The sequence below is a fragment of the Gordionus sp. m RMFG-2023 genome, chromosome 1, assembly GCF_954871325.1.
Source record: "Gordionus sp. m RMFG-2023 chromosome 1, tfGorSpeb1-WG-v2, whole genome shotgun sequence".
Lineage (NCBI taxonomy): Eukaryota > Metazoa > Nematomorpha > Gordioida > Chordodea > Parachordodidae > Gordionus > Gordionus sp. m RMFG-2023.
In genome coordinates this window covers 70,870,025-70,893,517 of record NC_088775.1, presented here as the reverse complement: position 1 = coordinate 70,893,517, position 23,493 = coordinate 70,870,025, and the positions used below count along the sequence as shown (strand labels likewise).

The 23,493-nt window shown below is 25.4% G+C and overlaps 1 protein-coding gene across 3 annotated transcripts in view; it reads right to left on the bottom strand.

Moving 5' to 3' along the window:
- LOC135922563 (rab GDP dissociation inhibitor alpha-like) overlaps positions 1 to 23,493 on the bottom strand; it is a 62,483-nt gene that overhangs the window by 18,816 nt on the left and 20,174 nt on the right. For all 3 annotated transcript variants that reach the window (XM_065456962.1, XM_065456963.1, XM_065456961.1), the window contains exon 6: positions 2,977 to 3,108. In XM_065456962.1, the coding sequence (XP_065313034.1) occupies positions 2,977 to 3,108 (132 nt within the window). The remainder of the gene's footprint in view (positions 1 to 2,976; positions 3,109 to 23,493) is intronic.

Genomic DNA, 23,493 nt, shown 5'->3' with positions numbered 1-23,493 from the left:
TTTAACAGACTATTAATTATCATAACTATACAGTCCAAAGAGTAGGATAGGCTAGGCAACTTTAAGGAATCTTTAAGTAGTTGTTTTTCCTTAAATGTGTAAAAGAATGTTGAATTTTACATATTTTATAATTATTTGAGCTTGCTACTAATATATAAATTGCCAATATTTTATTTGCTATCCTTTAAAAGCAAATTAAGTCTATGAGGTGAAGACCCAATGCATTCGATAATTGGATATTTAAGTGTCCAGGCTTTCTTCATTACATTCATTATGTTAATTTTTGTTTTTCCAAATTCTACAATTACTTAACGATATATAATGTATATTCTCGTATGCATCGTCCGTTTTAATTAATTTATAGAAAATGAGACTTGGGATTGCTACAATAAAATTTTTTAATAAGGGTTAAAATTATATTTTTATCCTATCTATTAGTAACTATATTTTTAATGCTGATTTAAAGATTGAAATTATTTTCCAAATACACGTTGCATTATGGAAGATATACAATTTAATATAAAAATGGTGTTGCGAAATTATCTATATATTTCATTTAATTTTATCAGAAATTTATAATTATTAGTTTAATTTAGTTTAGAAGCCTTATCCTATATCTTTTTAACCTTCAATACTACTCCTTATTTCAGTTATTATTAAAAATTTTAAATATATTTCAATCAATAAAAAAAATTCCTCCCGATGAACATTACTGGAGTTGAGTTATTATTATATTATTTAAAATGAACGTATATACAAAAACAAAACACAATTATGATATAAAAATAAAGAGGAAAAAATATTTTTCTAGAACATGATATAAATCCTGATTTCTTTTATCAAAAGAATATAATATAAAAATTAGGGAAAGTATAGAGGAAATTTGCCCTAAGTTACATCCCTAATTATTACCAGAATACATCACCAAACATGGGGAAGGGAGGATTTTTTTAATCAAAAATGATAAAATGTTGCTGTTTGGTATCTGTGAAATGTAGAAAATTGAAGAAATATGTGATGAAAAAAATGTAGGGAATAATGAATTTTTTCAAATTATGGAATTTTGCTCCATGAATAATATTTGATCCAATCCTAGATTTTGACAAACTGGTTACAAGGTCGCAGCTTCGATTCTCAGGTTTCTGTTTCAAAATATGGCCAAAAAGTTATATTTAGGCTGTTTTCACTATTTCCAGGTTCTGTATACGGGCATCATGGCTTGCTGTCTGCTGAATATCCTTAATTTTATAGAGTATATGGATCGTACATGGGTCGATGTTAATGCCATATTCCTCCGAAATATATGGACCAGGTATTACAACATTTAAATATATTTTAATCAATTTAAGTATCAAGTTGACAATCCTAAAACAAACAACTACATGGAGCGGAATTATCACGCCCTTAATAAAAAGGCGAATGAGGCTTATCCCAATATTTATTGTGTGATAAATATTTTAAAAAGACATCAACATTCGAGTGAGATTTTGCTATTACAAAAAAATAGAAAATATGATCAATTAAATATCAAAATTGATAATCTGACTCATGTATAAGAGAGTTAAATGGAAATATATACTTTTTTAGATAATGTATCAAATTTTATAAAATAACAACCATAACCAGCATTTATTTATATTCCTCTTATATATTTACATTTTTATTATTCTTTTGCTAAATGTGATACACCTTATTTACATTTTTATTATTCTTTTGCTAAATGTGATACACCTTATTTACATTTTTATTATTCTTTTGCTATATGTGATACACCTTATTTACATTTTTACAATTCTTTTGTATAATACTATGTAAATGTAATATAAATAAAATTTTCGCGCATATTGGATATATATTTCAGTACTTATATCGACCTAAAATTGTTGCTTATAAAAGACAATGACATATAATACTATTATCAGATATATTATCAGGGGTGTCGTTAGCAGATGCTTTGGTAAAAAAATATTTTTCTAAATCTAAAAGACAGAAGCCTTTAGATTGGGGGCATTTAAAGATTTTTTTTATTAGTTAGAAGGTAAAACATTGGAGTTAGATTACACATTTATGTTCAATTTTTTTTTAATCGTCGTGTAATTTATTTTTAGTAATATTTTATTCATTTATATAAAGCTGGGTGTCGAACCAAACTAAATCACGAAAACATAATGAATATATTATTGGCGAATCGTAACCAAACCGTTATAATAAAATTATAAAAGAGAACCAAACTGTTATAAATATTTTCATACTGGTTTAACCGGCTCTATGGTTATCTTTAACACTATATATCCCCTCGTGAAATTAATAACAAGTAACACATTATTTAAGAAAATTTTATTCAATTCATATAAAGGACAATATTAAAAAAAAATTTAGAAATTCAAAAGAGCTGCATCAAGTGATTTATGAAAATTCACTAGACAATTTCTTAATCTATTTAAACATAATTGCACGATTTGCAATATCAAAATATATTAGCCTTTGCATGTATATTACTCATGAAGCATCTCTTCTAATTGAAACATAATAATCATGAAACTCAAGCTTAGAGCTCCAATAATATCTGTAATTGGCCATCTTTTTAGTCCACATAATTTAGTGTCCTCTAATGTCACAAATATTTTGGATTCAATTAATTTAACTAGTAAGACTATTAGCATCATTAAGATATAACTTTTTATACAATATTTTATCATAAATTTTTAGTGTTTCCTTTAATCCTTATATATAAATAAATATTTCATTAAAATACTGGTGGTCTCACTTACACTATTCCCATGTCTAAATCGAAATGAATTAAAAACTATAATTATATATATGACTTTTGAGATATTAGTCAATATTTTTCGCATATTTCAATAGATTTTATTAGTTTTAAATCTAATTTGATGTGCCGTGGTCTCCCCTGTATATATTGTTTAATGCAATACAAACTATATTCTATGCATTTGAAAAAAAAAATTATTAAAATACCTAGCAAATCCTTGGGGCAATTCCCCCAGACCATATAAAGGATACAGAAATGGTGATTTACCGTACCTAGCTAATGATTCACAATACAATCGAATTCGTGCCATTGTTTGGAGACAAGATTCATTTTTGTAACTATATAAATTGTTTTTAAAAAAATAATTAGGGATATAAATTTTTATGTAAAATCAGATTATTTAAAAAAAATATAAACAAGTTGGACTGTAATTTTAATGTATTTAGAAAAAAATACTATCTTATTATGCAAACAAATATAAAACATAAATATGGGTCATTCTATTACAAATCATCCATTGTCATGGACGACCATCTCAAAAATGAATAAAACTTGGCATGTTTATTTATGCTGTAAATTTTAATAAAATCAAAATTTTAAAGGTAGAAAATCGCGCAATCAATAAATTTTATTTTTTTAAAAAAATACTTAAGATAGTTACATATTATAAATCATTTTATAACCCTTTAAATTTTACATTGAAAAATATCAAAAAATTAAAAAATTCCATGTGTTTTCTTAGTTGCGATAAAAAATTAAAAATAACATTGTTGAGAAGGGATTTTTTGGGGATGTTGATATTGGCTAGAAATGTTCATCCTTTATATTTACCTGTTTAATAAAAAAAAATCAATAGATTTTTAAAATTGCATTTAAATTATTATTTTTATAAATAAAAAAATAATATAGATGGGCGTTATTCTTAAAAATCACTACAATATATTTGATAAAAATATGTAATGAATGGTATTAAAATCATTGAGTAACCAATATGATGTCCTGTAGCAGCCCATAAGAATATGATTATTATTAGGATGCTATATTTTAAAATTTTATATACAAACTATCAGTGTTGTTAAAGTAGCATTCTACTTTTTTCAATAACTAAAGTTTTAGCGCGCCATTTTAAAAAAAATAGCGATAACGGAAGTTTGCTACTTTAGAAAGTGGCGAAGTAGAAATTATAATAAATTAAATACATATGAAAATTATTAAAATATATTTTTAATTAATTCTAAAATCAATCTTATTACTTTATTTTATTTCAAAATATAAATTTATATTTTAAAATGTGCATTATAAATTTACGTGATACGTGATATAAGGTGCTTTTGCCCTATAACGTTAAAAGTTCAACAGAGCTACGCTAGGTTTTCCTCATTTGAACAAATTTAATTTGGGTGAAAAAATAAAAGAGGAACCCTCTACGCGTTTGTGGTCAAGCTGCACGTACTTCTACGCATAACATCCAAAAATGTTGCTTAAACGTCTAGAGGTTTAATAAAAAAAGAGCGGAGCAAAAAAACAGCCTATACCCAAGAACTATCGTATAATTTAATTACCTTAAGGGTGATGGATGGGTAATTTTAAGTTTAAAAGTTTAAATTTGATTACAAATAAATTTTGAGAAGATTTAGTGCATTTGATTACTTTATATATTAAAGGATTTATTGATTACCATTAAAATTAAGAAATTAATACCGTGAAAATTTAAAATATGACCTCATTCGAATTTCTTATCTTTATAATAATTTGTTTTAGTTTTTAAAATCTACTAATAATATAATTTGATTGAGAGAAATTTTGGAACGTGATCTTTCATTTGAAGTATCTCTCTTTGATACGAGTTTCTTGAAAGATTTTTTATAGTTATTTAGTTTTATAAATTGTTTCATATTGATATTTAATTCTATCACCTCATTTATCGTTTTATAGTACCATAGTGATTTGTACTTTGTGTACTGTTTTCCTTTATATGTAAAAGCTATGTTATGGCATCATGTATTAGATTGTGATCAGAGTTTCTTATTATGTGGGCTAGAAACTTAATTCGACGTTTTTTAATGTTATGTTTATGGGTGTATTATTTGGCGTTTTCCAAAGATTGGTGTTTGAGATTATTTATGGGTAGAAAATACCATTTATTCGGAGGCAATTATTGATAAAGGATTGAAGTCGTCTATTTTCTGTTTTGTGTATTTCCCATATGTCCCCTCCATAGAGTAGTATAGAAATTATTGTTGAGTTGAAGACAAGCAGTCTGACCGAAATCTATTTGTTTTCCATACTTTCATATATATTTTGGAGCGGTGGCACTTTTGGGGAAGGGAGAATTTTGAAATTTATCGTTAGTCAAACTCTATGACGGTTTCTAATAGGTAGAGTAAAATTTTGAATATCACAACGATGTCATCTGCGTATATTATTCTTTCTAAAGGTATCGTCTCATTTGACCCTATATCTACTAGATAGGCCGCCTGTTATGATTTTATTTAATGATATTAAACAAAAGTGGCGATAGAGTAGCCTTGTTTTACACCTTTTTTATCCTGAAGGAAGGATGCCACACTCTGACAGTGTTTCCCATAGAGCTTCATGATTAACATTATCAAAAGCTCTACTAAAATCCACGAATGCGAAGTAGGAGGGTATTTTGTATTTGCAAAATTTTTGCACAATTATTTTCAGGGCTAATATTGGCTCTAGTATGTTTTTGTTAGGCCTGTACGCGCATAGGTATTTGGGGAAAAGATGAGGTTAGATATGATTTTATTTTTTAAGAGGACCATAAAAATCTTTGAGACACAGGATGTGAGGGCCCGGCTCGGTAATCAGTAAATTTTTGTGGGTCTTTGATTAAAGGAAAATTACATAGGAAGGATTTGTTCCATTCCACTGGAGTAGTTTTCAAAAAATTTAATATGTCGATGATAGAGATTGATATTAAAAATAATTTTGGTACAGATCATATCCAAAGTAATTTCCCTGAAAAATTATATGAAATTCAAGCATATTAGATTTTTTTGACGATAATGGGAATATGTATTTTTAACATGTTAAAATTAAAATTTCAAATAAGATGCAACATATAAAAGTGACAATTATCATAATCGTTATTTTTAAAATATTTTAAATTTTTTGACGCAAATGGTCAAAAATAAGTATTGCTAGCATGTTATAAAAATTTAGTGAAGATGTATCTTAGATAAGTGACAATTATCATAATCGTTATATTTAAAGTTTTTTTGACGTAAATGGGTTAAATAAGTATTGCTAACATGTTTAAATAAAACTTCAGTGACCATAGATACGTTACAATTGTCATAATCATTATTTTTAAAGTTTTTGGGATTATTTTGATGGGTAAAAATTAGATTGTAAACATGTTTAATTAAAATTTCATAAAGATGTACCATAGAAAAGTGGCAATTGTCATAATCGTTATTTTTAAATTTTTTTGATGCAAATGGGCAAAAATATAGATTACTAACATTTAAAATAAAATTTCAGTGAAGATGTACTTAGATTAGTGACAATTGTAATAATCGTTATTTTTAAAGTTTTTTGAATTTTTTTGACGCAAATGGGTAAAGATATAGATTAGATTGTAGAGTTAAATTAAAATTTCATGAAGATGCAGCATAGAAAAGTGTAATAGTTATGATCGTTATTTTTAAAGCTTTTTGAAGCAAATGGGTTAGATTATAAACTGACCCAAGTGGGCTAAAATATAGATTGTAAAAATTTCAAATTAAAATTTCACGAAAATGTACCATAGGAAAGTGACAATTGTCAAAATCGTTATTTTTAAAGTTTTCCAATATTTTTTTTGAGAAAAACAAGATATTTTGCTTAAATTTTATTAAAATAATTCAGAAAATTGCCTATTATCACAATCTTCGTTCTTTAACATTCTTATTTTTTTGAGAAATATGTTGTACCATTTGGCGAATCAAAAAAAAACAAATGGAATTTCCATGCTCATAATCGTTGTCCCTTTTATCCTGCTTAAAATTTGATAAAAATATGGTGATTACTAAAGAGGGTTGTAGCTAGTGTTGTTAAACGGCTCGCTTTAAGCCGATTTTTAAAAACGGCTAACTCAATTACTCAGAAAAATATTATGCAAGCCAGAAGATTTTGCTCATAAAAGGAACAAAAGTCTAGACATATATTATAGAAATCTCGAGACTTAGGTAATATTTTATTGGCGAAAATATTGAATTAGCCGTTTTAAAAAATCGGCTCAATCGTTTAACAACATTAGTTGTTTGTAACTCATGTTAAATTCTAAACTTTTAAGATATGGATTCATAATCTTATTCCTTTAACTAATAAATTTTAATTCTATATCTATTAAAATTTATAACTTTGCATTCTGTTAAAAAAATTTTTTGTATACTCACGGTGAAATCGTGTTTAAGAAAAGTTCTTAAAAAAATCTATATTTTAACCCATTATAACAATTGTCACTTTTCTATGCTTCATCTTCATGAAATTTTAATTTAACATGTTTACAATCCATATTTCCATTTCATCAAAAAAAATCCAAAAACTTTAAAAATAACGATTATGACAATTGTCATTTATGGTACATCTGCGCTGAAATTTTATTTTAACATACTAGCAATATATATTTTTGCCCATTTTCATAAAAATTTAAAGATAACGATTACGACAATTGTCACTTTTCAATGGTACATCTTCATGAAATTTTAATTTAACATTTAGATAATCTATATTTTTACCCATTTGCGTGAAAAAAAAATCAAAAAACATTAAGAATAAAGATTACGACAATTGTCACTTTTCTATGGTACATCTTCATGAAATTATAATTCATGTTTACAGTCAATATTTTTACCCATCAAAAAAATTAAAAAAACTTTAAAAATAACGATTATGACAATTGTCCAAGGTACATCTTCACTGAAGTTTTAATTAAACATGTTAAAAATACTTATTTTAGCCCATTTAAGTCAAAAAATTTAAAAAACTTTAAAAATAATGATCATGACAATTGTCACTTTTCTATAGTAAATCTTCATGAAATTTTAATCTAGTATATTTACAATCTATATTTTTACCCATTTGCTTCAAAAAAATTCAAAAAACTTAAAAAATAACGATTATGACAATTGTCACTTTTATATGATACATCTTAATTGAAATTTTAATTTAACATGTTAAAAATACATATTTTTCCCATTTGTCAAAAAAATCTAATATGTCATTTTTCGAGGAACATCTTCATTGAATTTATAATTTCACATCTTTACAATATTATTGATATTTTTACTCTTTTCTGTCAAAAATTTCAAAAATCTCAAAAAATAACAAATATGACAATTGTCACAGTAAAATATTATCCTTAAAGAGATCATATAAAATAATATAAAGAAGTTTAATATAAATATTTTAAAAAAATTATTTAAAAATCACCTCCTTTAATATACTTAAAAAAATAGGTAATTTTACAAAAATGATTTTAAAAAAATATAAAAGATTTTTTATAATAAAATTTTAAATATAAATAAAATAAATTATTTTACTAAAAATAAATAAATAATAATGCTAGGCATATCTTAAGGAACACTGACGGACGATTAGCCGATGCAAAACTTTTGACTAATTAAGTTTTATCCGATTTCATATCTAAGCCTGATTAGGCTTAGCCGACTTTTAGGATAAGCTTAATTAGGCATATGCTTAGCCGATTTTTTTACCTAAAATCTCGTCTGGCTGTTTTGTAATCGCCTAACTGGCCCAGTCCAAACATGGTATGTTTCAACTGGCCATAAAATATTATTCAAGAATTAAATTATAAATTACAATAACTAATATATATGAACTCATCTATTAAATGATAAAATTTTATAAATTATTATCCGGATGTTAAACATGCTTAAAATCAGAGGCCTGCAGAGGTACCATTTGCACGGCTCGGCCCTGTTTTTTTTAAATTTTTGGCCCGGCCCGGATTTTTTTTTAAAAATTTTTTATGGCTCGACCCGGCCCGGGTTTAAAAATTTTAGGCCAGGCACGGATATTTTTAAAAAATTTATTTTTTAAAATTATATTCGACCTGGTATATACAAAAAATTCATCTACTCTTTATTTTATCATATTTTTCGGCGAGTATTATTATTTAATAAGCAAGCATATTTACATATTTTTTTTATATTCTAAACAGCTATTTAGTATATTACAAATTGATACTATAAAAAATTTGTGTCAAAAATATTTTGAGAATATACTATATTGTATTTATAAAAAATTAAACTGATATTTTAATTAATAAAAAATATAACATATATGATATTATATAATTATGTATTCAACTATTATCCTTTGCGTATTTATTCCATGGCTGGAAAACTATAATTATATTATGTAATAGATACTATGAGTGTTACCTTGTTTTAACTTTTACCTAATATTATATTAATCATAACTATATATAATCATTATAACCATATCTAATTGACGAATATAATAATTCATGTATAAATTTTTTTTTAAATTTTACGGCCCGGCCTGGGTATTTAAAAAAAAAATTTACAGGCCCGGCCCAGGTATTTTTTTAAAAAAATTTTAGGCCCGGCCCATAAATCAAAACATGCTAAAAAAATACTTATTTCAATCCTTTTTTAGCCAATATTGAGAAAAATTAATTCAACAGATAAAATGTTAAAGGTGATGCCTGGCCAGCCAGACAAAGATGGACATACACTTATCCCCTACATAATTTCTCTTACTATTATAATTTTAGACTTCTAGCCAGATCAAAAACGCCATATACTATATATAATTTTTTTGAAATAAATAATAAAATTATTGAAAATCTTTTAGATACTTTTTTTTATATCTAAAAATACTTAAATAAATATTTTTGTTAATTTTTCTGATATAAAAAAATATGTATATTAAATTTAATACTGCATTCTCAAGTGCTTGTGTACGATTATTTAATCATAGCTTATACTTTCTGATCGTCGTTCTAGACTTGAAGATGATAGTATGGAAATGATTATATAATGCAGTAAAAAAATAAATAAATTTTATATTATTTGAAATTTTAGCCATATTTTATATTTGTGGAAATAGAGATATGTAAAAAATATTTTTAGCGCACTACTTTTTTCAAAAAAGTAGCGGTAGCGATATTTTTTGTAAAATAGTGGTAATGATAGCGCGCTGCTTCTAAAAATAGGTTTTAATCAATATTCATTTGCTCAAAGATCTTGCTCTTTTGAAGATCAAAAAAATTTAGAGCAAATAATTGGGGATTTTTATAATATAATAAATCTTTTATTTTTCCTTCAAAACAATGATTTTCCATTCTGTTTTATGGTATTTTATTTTTAAAAAAATCAGTTTTATATTTTTTTTAAATAAAAATAAAAAAAACATTAAGGAGAAAATCATAGAAGATTTTTTTACAAAAAAGGTAGTTCAAAAAATTTTTTACGAAAAAAATCTTCAATTTTTATGATCTTCAAAGAATTTTTGCTCAATATTTTGATTGAAAAAATCTTCAAATGCTCTTTGAAGATTTTTGTTAAACCCTACTTTAAACAGACAAATTATTATAAAATGAATATCTCTTGTTTTTAAGTTTACCATTTTGCGTTTATTAATAAAAATTCCTGAGGCGAGATTTTAAATATGTCCTGTCGCTGTTATGGAATCTACCATTGTCATTTGATTAATGGGTGGTTATATACCTACAAAAATACGAATCGAATAATGGAATTATTCGTATTCGTTTGAATCGAATAATTTATTATTCGTATTCGTATGAATAATAAAATGATTATTCGATTCAATTCGTCGAATATTCGATTCGATTCGAAAATTTTAATTACCATGAATTAAAAAAGATCTATTATAAAATTTATTTTGTAAAATTTAACTAAGGATAAAGACAAACAAATTTTATTAGTGAGACAAAATAGAAGCATACATATATAAAATATTTATATACAATGTGGAAAAATCAATATAATATTCATATCTATAATGTAGAAGATAAATCTGACAACAGCCAATTTTTCAAACATAAAGTTTTTCGGATTGTTTCCTCCTTTAACGACATTCTGTTTTTTGTAACCATATGAGCTCCAACAGAAAAGAGTCGCTCACATGGAATTGAAGATCCCTGTATCGACAATATGTCCCTCGCCATTTTAGATAACACGGCATAAGCAATATTTTACAAATAAAGTGGTAAAAACTTAGGCAAAAAGTCAAATTTATGATTTCTCCATCATCAAATGAAAGAGAAATATCAGGTTTTTGCCCGTCATTCTTGATGTGATGGGATTAACAGTTTATTATAATTGTATATGTTATGTGTTATATAAATTACCTTCTTCGTCCATCTCTATCATAAAAAAAATTTCTAAAGTAATGGTCTATTATGAGATAAATTAAAATGGAGTTTCAAAATTTGGCGCAATTTTCATTATTCCACTAGGAGATTTTATTAAATTGAAATAATTTCAAATAATTCCTAATAATAATATATGATTTATATATGATTATTTTCCAATATATATTAATACTATAAATTATTTTAGTAGAATAATAATCTCGAATAATTCGATCGAATAATAGATAAAAAATTATTCGACGAATAATATATTTTCCTTATTCGAATTCGATTCGAATAATTGTGTTATTCGTATTCGTAAAATACGAATCGAATATTGAATAACAAATAATTCGTTTTAGGTATAGGTGGTTATCTTTATTCCTAAATCGGGGTAAAAGAAGGATGGGGATGGTCTATGGGAATGTAAAAACCAAATATATATCTCCTCAGGAATTTCATTCTTTTTTATTACATTAACTAACCCCCAACACTCGTCATAAATAAATGTGATCGGTCTCTTTATTTATGACCACGGTCTAGACTAGTTTATTTCTAAACATGTGCTTCTGATGATTTATGGTGGAATCCCCATGGACCATCACTATACCTACAAATTATGGTCTCAGGAATTCAATTGCAAAATGGAATACGATAAAGATAAGAGGTATTTTTTTATATTTTGTATAAAAAAAATTTAAATGTTTATTTTAAAATAAAGCATCCTAATAATCATCATATCGTATGGGCAGCTTGCTTACATATCGCATCAGGACATCATATTGGTTATGCTAAGTGAATTTTTTTATTTTAATACCAATACAATTCATATTTTTATTAAATATATTATATTATAATTTTTAAATAACGCCAATTATATATTTTTATTTATAAAAAATTATAAATTTAAAGAAATAAAAAACGCTATCGATTTTTTGATTAAACAGTTAATAGCATGTTTATTTTTAGCGGAAAAAAGAAAAACACTTGAAATTTTTTCATTTTTTAAGAAATAAGATATTTTCCAATTTAAATTTTAAAAGTTATAAAATTTATATATATGATTCTCAAAAAATGTCACTTAAATTCAGCCAATAGTATTCTTTTAAATAATATTGGTTTGATAATCATAATAAATATTAAGCCAATAGTAATTTCTATCACGTGATTTACTATATATGCGCTAAGTTATATATTTTATTTTCAATGGCGATGATTTTATATACTACCATAGATGTTCAGAAGATGTTAAAGAATTGGTAATTTATGAAATATTTCACATTGTATATTCAAGATCAAAATGCTTCAGATTTAGAATTATCAATAAAAGCATATCTATCCAATTAAGAAATATAGCCTAACTATTACATCAGAGTTTTGATTAAGATTATCACAGTATCAATGTTTAAATTATAATATGTTTTCTTACAATAAAGATCTATTTGAAGAATGGATTCATGTCATGAAAAGATGCAAACTTACTCAAAACCCTATGGAAAACAATTTACCAGAAGTGTTTTGTGCCTTCCATAAAAACTTAAGGAAGGATCCATTCCCATAATCTAATAAATATTTACATTTTATACTATTATATATCTTTTAAAAAGGTCATTTTTATGTATAAGTAAATCTTTGCATTTATGACTAGCAAATTTGATCAATAGAATATTTAGTAAATTATCGGTCGGTTTTGTTCTCGGCATTCGTTTAAATCATAATATTTTCAAAATATATTTTAGGATGATGCTTAAGCTTACACCAATATCATGTATAAACATAGAATGAAGAGATTTTGATCAATAACGCCAGCCATATGTGCCATACAAGTTTTCTATTATTCTAAACCTACTCATTAAATAAATGTCAAAGAAACCTATCATTTTTTAAAAAATTTTAGGTTTTTCACATGTATTTACACCCAAATATAAAATAAGCGCTAACCAATAATCATTCTGGCTTCCTAAGATGATATTTTCATATTTATACATTTAATGCCCTCTTATGGATATATATCGTGAAATTTAAAAAAAATGTAATATAAATTATTTGGTATTTACTCAAATTTTTATTCATTAAAAAAATGTTCCTGAAAATTTATTAAAAAAAAAGATTATATAAACAAATTTTGATTGATTATGATTAATTGCTTTTTAGCGATGTAGTATTTGTTCATAAACGGAAATAACTGACACTTTTGAAAACCACCCTGGTAAATAAAAAAATTAGTACAAGTAGAAGCCGTACTAGTCAATTTTCCTCACTAAGTAAAAATCTGAAAATTATTATTGTCATTATGTTACAAGCATTACCGATAACAAAAGGTGATGTTGTAAGCTTTGTCGTAGTCAGACAAGATACATATGTAACATGTGTCAAATACCAATACATATTGATTGTTTTAAGAAATTTTAAAAAATGTTACAAAATTGTATCTTATAAATGAAAAATATATAATTTTTGAAATTATCAATCGTATTTTGATTTTTTGAATAATATTTTTTATCTTATTTTTATACCCCTAATAGTCAACGTTGCAGATATGCAAAGGTATGATTTTTTAGTGCCGATTTTTTTATAATTTCTTAGTTAGACTTAAATAAATAAAATTTGATAAAATCAAGAATTTTTATTGGCTGAAAAAAGTGTGACCATTAATGGGTTAAAACAATAAATTAAATTTTTGAAACTTAAGAAGGGCTTAGGTTTGGATTTTTATTAAACATGGACTGAACCTGCAAATTATTTTTATTGCTGACCTGGGCTGGGTCTGATGAATAAATCAAGGCCCGTGAAGATCTCTAATTTCAATAATTGAATAATTTCATTTCACATCTGACTTTATTTGAACCAAATGAAATGGGCAAATCACAGATATGTCATTTAAATCAGAGACCTGCAGGCCCGGCCCTAAACCCGGCCCGGCCGTATTTTAAATTTTTTAAATATACCCGGGTCGGGCCTAAAAAATTTTTTAAAACATATCCGGGCCGGGCCTAAAAATTTTTTTTTAAATATATCCGGGCCGGGCTGGGCCTTAATATTTTTTATAAAAATTTTTACATTATGAGTTAATGGTTATAAGATTATATTATATTATAGTTATGATTAATATAATATTGGGTGATGGTTAACACTACCTAACGCCTACAGATCGATCTAATTATTAATTTCCTGCAAATTTATTCAAAGTATTAATATATTTTTTTATAATACATATCTAAATTTTTACAACTTATTTTACCAAAACAATCAAATAAAGGAATATCTTAAATAAGCCCCAATATTCAAGTATTATTAATATATTTTTTTATAATTCATATCTAAATTTTTAGAATATATTTTACCAAAACAATCAAATAAAGGAATATTTAAATAAGCCCCAATATTCAAATATTATTAATATATTTTTTTATAATTCATATCTAAATTTTTAGAATATTTACCAAAACAATCAAATAAAGGGATATCATGGCACAAAATACTAATGGTATAATTAATAAAATTAAAAATAATATTTATTCTTTTAGAAATACAAATAATAATTTAAAATCTGAAATATGGGCTAAATTTAACATCATCAATAGATGAAAATAAAAAAAAACATTGGCTACGTACAATGTAAGAATTGTTCAAGTATATTATCTTATAATTATAAACATGGTACATCACATTTAAAAAGACATAAATGTGATGGTAAATCCATGAAAATTAATAAAAAAAATTTTACACCTGAAAAACCAACCTAAAATGTAATATAAAATATTTAAAAGAAAAATTTATAGATCATTCCTTAACATTTTGCGCAAAAGATATTAGACCTTTCGAAATGATAGCTGGGAATGGGTTTCTTGAATTCAGCCAGGCTCTAGTCGATGTTGGGGCAAAGTATGGTAAGATAGATATCAACTCATTGATTTCACATCCCACCACTCTATCACGCCACCTTAAAGAAAAATGTAATAAAATAAGAAACATTTTGGTTGATACTATTGCCCCAGTAATCAAGAATCGATTTGGCTGCTTCCACTGCTATATGATGCGATGACCATAAAAAGAACTCGTTTATAACAATTAGTGTTGTTAAAAAGTCGAGTTCACCCGACTCCAACTCAGAGTCTCGAGTCGTTAGTCGAATATGTCGATTAACTCAAACTCAAGTCGTGAACTCAAGTCGACCCAAGTTGTAAACTCAAGTCGTGAGCTTAAGTTCTTAAAATATTTTATGAACTTGAGTCGACTAGAGGACGAATATTTCAAATTGGTTATTATTATTTAAGATATTTGTTGTTATTTACTTTTTATTTTAGACCGAGTTGTGAATATATAGTTATCGACTAGAGGACGAATAGTTCTCTGAACTTGAGTCGTCAATTTAAGTCGATTAGAGGACGAATATTTCAAATTAATTATTATTTATTAAATATTTTTTCTGCTTTTTACATTTTTTTACTTTAGACTTCTAATTTGAATTGTGAAAACTGAAAAGAATTAAATATTCCAAATTAGTTATTATGAAAATATTTTTTGTTTTTTATATTTTTTTACTTTAGACTTCCAACTTGAGTCTTGAATAAGAATTATATATTTAAAGTTGAGTCGACTAGAGGAAGAAAAGTTCTATGAACATGAGTCGACTAGAGGAAGAAAAGTTCTATGAACATGAGTCGACTAGAGGTCGACTATTTTTATTATTATTAATTAAGATATTTTTTGTTTTTATATTTTTTACTTTAGACTTCCAGTTGAGTCGTGAATACATATATAGTTGAGTAGATTAGAGGACGAATAGTTCAAATTAATTGTTATTATTTAAGATTCTATTATTTACATTTTAGTACTTAAAAATTACAAATTGAGTCGTCAATTTGTGTCGACTAGAGGACGAATATTTTAAATTAATTATTAAGATATTTGATCTGTTATTTACATTTCATTACTTAAGACTTCCAACTTGAATTATGAATACCAATTATTTACTTCATTAACTTATTCCTCATTTTACTTGATCAAATAAATTCTTATTAACATTTTTTGATTGAATACTCAAAAAATTCTTATTTACATTTTTTTGATTGAATAATATTCTCAAATAATAAAATATTTTGCAGGTATCTGAATATTTTGAAATTATATCTCAACTATATTTTGAATTTTATAAAACAGACATGTGATAATAATCAAAACTATGAGATGACGGGTGAATCTTCTTTAGCATTCCTCCTCATCTGTATTTAATATATATTAAGTATATTTATAGTCCCTCTTTTAGGTAATTATTTTATTTAGTCATTAATGGTTAATAACTATTAAAATATTTTAATAATATCAAATGTACTTGTCCAAGATACATATATAAAATTAGAAAGAAAAAAATAAATATACGTGTTTAAAAAATAGCGATAAAATTAAACAAATATGGCCAGAAAGTTCGTACTTAATTCTAAACTATGATAGGACATAGCGATACTATTAAATCTAGACATACTGACACATTTAATGAAGGTGTCATGACCGGTCTGTTGTTTTAAATCCTCTTTTTCTAATACCGGAAATTATTTTAAAACTCAAAAAATAAAAGATTTATTACATTTAAATTTATAAATATAAAAAATAAGAAAAAAAATTCTATTATGATTATTTACTAGATTAGATTGAAAATATATTTTATTTTTAAACAAAATATTTTTATCTGGGATGGCATTGTGTGTTTTTATTGATTCAATCGATCCTCATGTGTTGAAGTTGAGTCAATTTTATGACATTTTTTTAAAAAAATTTTAAATATAAAAAAAACATACATGTGTTGTATATAAATTATCCAATACCATACAGTATGGTATTGAATCTTTTTAATTAAATATATTTAATCTAATAATTAATTTAATAAAATTCTAAGATATAAAATAAAATTAAAAGTATTTTAAAATACCATAAGTATTAATATTTTGTTTTAGATTTATTATTTATATGACTGCGGCATATATTAATTTTAATTTCTTATTCGAATAAATACTGATATAAAAAAAATAAACAATAATTAAATTTTAAATATTTATTTTATTATAATTCTAACTTATAAAATAAAATTAAAAGTATTTTAAAATTCCATATTTTGTATTGATAGCTTGAAGATTTATTTTTTATATGACTGCGGCGTATATTATTTTCTTAAATGACTCAGAAAATGTTAGTAACTATGACAAAAATGAGGACGTGGACGACATTAACATAATGCCTGATGATATAGACCCTTATTCGGAGGTAAAATTATAAGTTCCACGTCGGCGCGGCGTTAATTCGGCGAATCGTATGTGAGCACATTTAGTAATTATGTGGCTACATTACTTGATCCTAAAATAAAATTAAATATATGCCTAAAATATTAGTTAAGGCGGACTATATGGAAAAATTAAAATATTATATAAAGGTTTTGAATTTCCATCTAATAGATCTATTGTTTACGAATTTTCTCCTGATGACATGGATACTCAGCCGTATTCTGTTTGCATGCATCACGAATTGAGAAAGTAATTAAAATATATTATATTATATTATAATTTTTAGGGAGGCATATGAATTCCCTGATCTTATAAAAGATGAGATCAAGGATTATCTCGATGATAAAGTAGCGTCCCCTACAACGAATATACTAGATTGGTGGGAAAAAAATAGCCTTATCTATCCTACATTGTCGCTGATTGCAAAAGAATTTCTTGCCCAGCAATCATCAAGTGTGCCGAGTGAGAGAGCCTTTAGCGAGACAGTGGATTTCCTGACGAAAAAAAAGAAATAGGATGTCACCATCCACCTTAAAGCATTGTTTATCCTTAAATAACTGGGATATCGATATATGGCAATAATATCTATATTTTTTTCTTATGTTATACCATATAATATTTTTTTCTTATGTTATATTTATATTATTATATCTTATTTAGAAACAGAAAAATAAAGTAAATTATGTAATTGTTGTTTGATTAGATTAAGATAAGATAATTCTTTACTAAAGAGGTGATTTTTTAAATATTTTAAAAGCTATTAACCATTAATTATAAAATAAAATAATTATCTAAAAGAATGACTAAAGAGGGACTATAAAAATACTAAATATATATTAAATACAGCTAAGGAAGAGTTCTAAAGAAAATTCACCCGTCATCTCGTAATTTTGATTATTATCACACGTATGGTTTTCTTATATAAAATTTAAATAATGGTGAGATATAATCAAAATATTCAGATACCTGCGAAATAATTTTTGAGAATATAATTCATTCAAAAAATGTAAATAAGGATTTAATTGAGTATTCAATCAAAAAATGTTTATAAGAATTTATTTGATCAAATAAATAGAGGAATAAGTAATGAAGTATATGAATCTTAAATAATAAATTTGAAATAAAAAATAATAATTACCTAAAAGAAGGACTAGAAATACTAAAAATAAATTAAATACAGATGAGGAGGAGTGCTAAAGAAGATTCACCCGTCATCTCATAGTTTGATTATTATCACACGTCTGTCTTATATAAAATTCAAAATACGGTTGAGATATAATTTCAAAATATTCAGATACCTGCAAAATATTTTATTATTTCAGATTATTATTCAATCAAAAAAAGGTAAATAAGAATTTTTTGAGTATTCAATCAAAAAATGTTAATAAGAATTTATTTGATAAAATAAAATGAGGAATAAGATAATTATGTAAATAATTGGTATTCACGATTCAAGTTGGAAGTCTTAAGTAATAAAATATAAATAACAGAACAAATATCTTAAATAATAATAATTAATTTGAAATATTCGTCCTCTAGTCAACTTAAATTGTCGATTCTAGTTCATTGAAAAATTCATCCTCAAGTCGACTCAACTATATAATTTGTATTCCTAAATCAAGTTGGATGTCTAAGGTAAAAAAATGTAAATAACAGAACAAATATCTTAAATAATAATTAATTAGAAGTTCATCCTCTAGTCGACTCAAATTGACGACTCAAAATTTCAAAGAACTATTCGTCCTCTAGTCGACAACTATATATTTTATTCACGACACAGGTTGGAAGTCTTAAGTAAATGTAAATAACAGAACAAATAGCTTAAATAATAATATCTATTTTGAAATATTCGTCCTCTAATCGACTCAAGTTCATAGAATTATTGATTAGTCGACACAACTATATAATTTATATTAACGACTCATGAAAGTCTAAAGTAAAAAATGTAAAAAACAAAAAATATCTTAAATAATAATAACTAATTTGAAATAATCGTCCTCTAGTCGACTCAAGTTCATAGAACTACTGGTCCTCTAGTCGACACAACTATAAAATTTATAAAAACTTAACGAGTCATGAAGGTCTAAAGTAGGAAATGTAAAATACAAAAAATATCTCAATTAATAATACCAAATTTCAAATATTCGTCCTCTAGTCTCGACTCAAGTAGACGGCTTAAGTTAATAGAAATATTCATCCTCTAGTCGACTCATTTATATAATTCTTTTCAGTATTCAAATTAGAAGTCTAAAGTAAAAAAATGTAAAAAACAGAACAAATATTTTAAATAAATAATGATTAATTTGAAATATTCGTCCTCTAGTCGACTTAAATTGACGACTCAAGTTCAGAGAACTATTCGTCCTCTAGTCGACAACTATATATTTTGTATTCACAACTCAAGTTGGAGGTCTAAAGTAAAAAGTAAATAACAACAAATATCTTAAATAATAATAACTAATTTCAAATATTCGTCCTCTAGTCGACTCAAGTTCATAGAACTATTGGTCCTCTAGCCGACACAACTATATAATTTAAAATTAACGAGTCATAAAGGTCTAAAGTAGGAAATGTAAAATACAAAAAATATCTTAATTATTAATATTAAATTTGAAATATTCGTCCTCTAGTCGACGACTCAAGTTTATAGAAATATTCGTCCTCTAGTCGACTCAACTATATAATTATATTCACGAGTCACGACTCAAGTTGGAAGTCGAAAATAGTAAAATACAAAAACTATCTTAATTAATAATAAATAATAATAGATCTGAAATATTCGTCCTCTAGTCGACGACTCAAGTTCATGACCTGAGTTTATAACTCAAGTCAGTTTGGGTCGATTTTTTTGACCCAAAACTTGACTCAGTTTTCGACTCAGTCGATTAACAACACTAATAACAGTTAATAGCACAAAATCAGATGACTGGAAGTTAGTGAAGAGAAACCTATTTACCGCTAAATTTAAAGAAGTGTTAATAAAGACTGTATTAAAAAATTTTTTTAACACTAACGATTTTATTAATATAATATTTGTTACAGACCAAGGTAAAAATATTATAAAAGCATTGTAGTTAAATGAACGATTAAATTGTTCTTGTCATATATTAAATACAATTTTAAGAAATTCATTTAACTTCAAATATTTGGAAAGTAATGCCCCATTAATAAAATCAACAATAGATAATACTAAAATATTAGTGGGGCATTTAAAACAAAGTAATAAATGCCAGCACTTGAAAGCCCTTTATCAAGATATAGAAGTCCGCTGGAACTCTACATACAATATGTTCAATTCAGTTTATTCTCAAAATGAAGAAATTATAAAAGTTCTTCAAGAACATGGGGGATCGGAAAAGTATTATATTATAGACTTTCCGATCCTTCAGGATCTAGTCAAAATTCTTGAGAATTTTAACAGAGCTATTGTTGAGTTACAGTCGGACTCTTGTACTCTTTTTAAAGTGGTAATTTGGTATTATGAACTTCTTGAAGTTTGTAATACCTTTCAAAGCGAAAAAGGAGAAATAAAATTGATTTTACATAAAGCATTTTTTAATTGAAAGATTTGTTTTACACAAGTATCATTTTATTTCTCTTTTTCTCTGTCCCAAATTCAAGCAATTACGTATGTTATTAGGGACAGATCGCAAGATGACGGAAAACTATATAAAATATTATATTAAATTACAAGAGGCTCAGGAAGTAAATGAAATACCATCGACCAGTCAAATTACGACTGTTGTTAAACAAACTTAATTGTTTTATGACAAATGGGGCGATGGTAATTCTGGTAATATGTCAATACCCGATGATGAATATTATAATTACATAAATAAAAAAATAAAAAAATAGATGAAACATTTAAGGTGGATAATTTGTTAGAGTGGTGAGCGGCTCATCAAAGCGAATTTCCAATTTTAGCAAAATTGGCAAAACGGGTATTGGCAATTCCTGCTTCAAGTGCAAGCTGTGAGCGGAATTTTTCCACTACTGGGAGAATTCTTGAAGAAAGAAGAAGTAATTTTCAACCTAAAAAGATAGATATGTTTCTCTTTCTTCATGATAATTTGTGAATTTTTAATATCTTTCTTGAGTATAGGGTTTCGTCAATCATGCTGGTTTTTTACTTTGCAAACTGTCAAATATATTGCATTATTATATTTTACCTTGAGTCATGAAAGTTTTTAATCCAACATTTTTCATTTTTTTTTTAGAATATTATATAATACAATTATCTTCTTTTGTTAAAAATTTATATTATAAAATAAATTATAATATTGTGCAATTAGATTATATTTTCAAAATACTATTTATTATACATGCATTTTTTTAATTAGCGATTTATTTTATTTAATAAATTAAATAGTAAATTAAATACAATATATTATATTCTCAAAATATTTCCCATTTTTATAAATTAAATATTAGTTTTATTTTTTTTAAATGCAATATAAAATATAGTAAATGCTCAAAATATTATTACCATTTTTATGAATATTAGTTTTATTTTTATAAATGCAATATAAAATATAGTATATGCTCAAAATATCCATTTTTATAAATAACAGTTTTATAATTTTTATAAATTCAATATATTCTCAAAATATTAGCTTTTTACATGTATTTTTTAAATAATAAGCGATAATACTCGCTGAAAAATATGGTAAAATACCTCATAGGTGAATTTTTGTATATACCAGGTCGAATATAATTTTAAAAAATTCCGAGCGCCGTAAAAAATTTCTTTAAAAAATATACGGGCCGGGCCTTAAATTTTTAAATCCGGGCCGGGCCGTAAAAAATTTTTTAAAAAATATCCGGGCCGGGCCTAAAAAATTTGAAACTGGGCCGGGCAGTGCAGATGGTGCCTCTGCAGGTCTCTGATTTAAATCATTTTCAAAAAAATTCCTCATAATTGCTGGATTGTTAATTGAAAGAAAGTTCGATTTTAATGTCATTTTCAAGAAATTGTTGGACACAAGGAAATAGAAAAAGCCATTTTGAAATGTATATATGGAGGAAATAAATCCATGAATATTTTGGCATAAAGAACAAAAAAAATATGCCTGTTGTGACCATCCCTTAAATTTACATATATTTTAGGGATTTTTTAAGAACCCGTTATCAAAAATATAAATTACTAGCTGATAGCCTGTCAAGAATGATGGGTGAATAATGAATATCAATCACCCTTATATGATTATGGTTGAATCAAAAATTTTCTTATCTCATGAGGTGATATTCTATTTCCCATTATTTTTTTAAATATATGTGCATAATAAAAAATATTTTAAATTAAATTTTTATGTAATTGATAATCTAAAAACATATATTCTTGCCAGACATAGGCGTAGTCAGGATTTTCCTAAGGGGGGGGGGGTTAAAAAATTACTGGGGCTTCGCCCCCAGACCCCATTTGGGGCAGGCCTTCAACCCTCTTTTGCCCGGGCTTCGGCCGGGTTACCTTAATCTATGTACAGTCATAAAATATTTTTACAAGAATAGGAGGTTAATTTTAATAAAAAAAATAAGCCTGGAACAAATATCAAATATATTTTTATTAGTTTATATAAAATATAATAAATTACTTGTATATACATTAATATAAAAGCATGGTAATAATTTATTCTAAACAAGTATAAGGAATTTATTTATAAAAAGTAAGTAGACATATGTTGATATTCTTCTATTAAATAGAATTAGTTACAAAATACTAGGTAAAATTCCATTTTTATAGACATATTTGACAGTTAGAGAATATATTACAGTTAATATTTTATTAAATTTTACTAATTCTAATTAATGCTCTTTACAATAAATATAGCTTCAATTATTTAACGCCATCTTTTTATTTTAAATAAAAATGATATTAAAAATTAATTTTCATATTATTTATCCCACAATGTCTTTTAAAGATATTTTCAGATGTCCTTATCAATTTTTTTTAGTTTTCTGTAAATATATAATTCGCTATATTAGTAAAAATTACTTGATTCTCATATGATAATTGATAAAATTAGATATACTGTAAATTTTATAATATTCCACTGTTTGTAATGTGCTTTAAT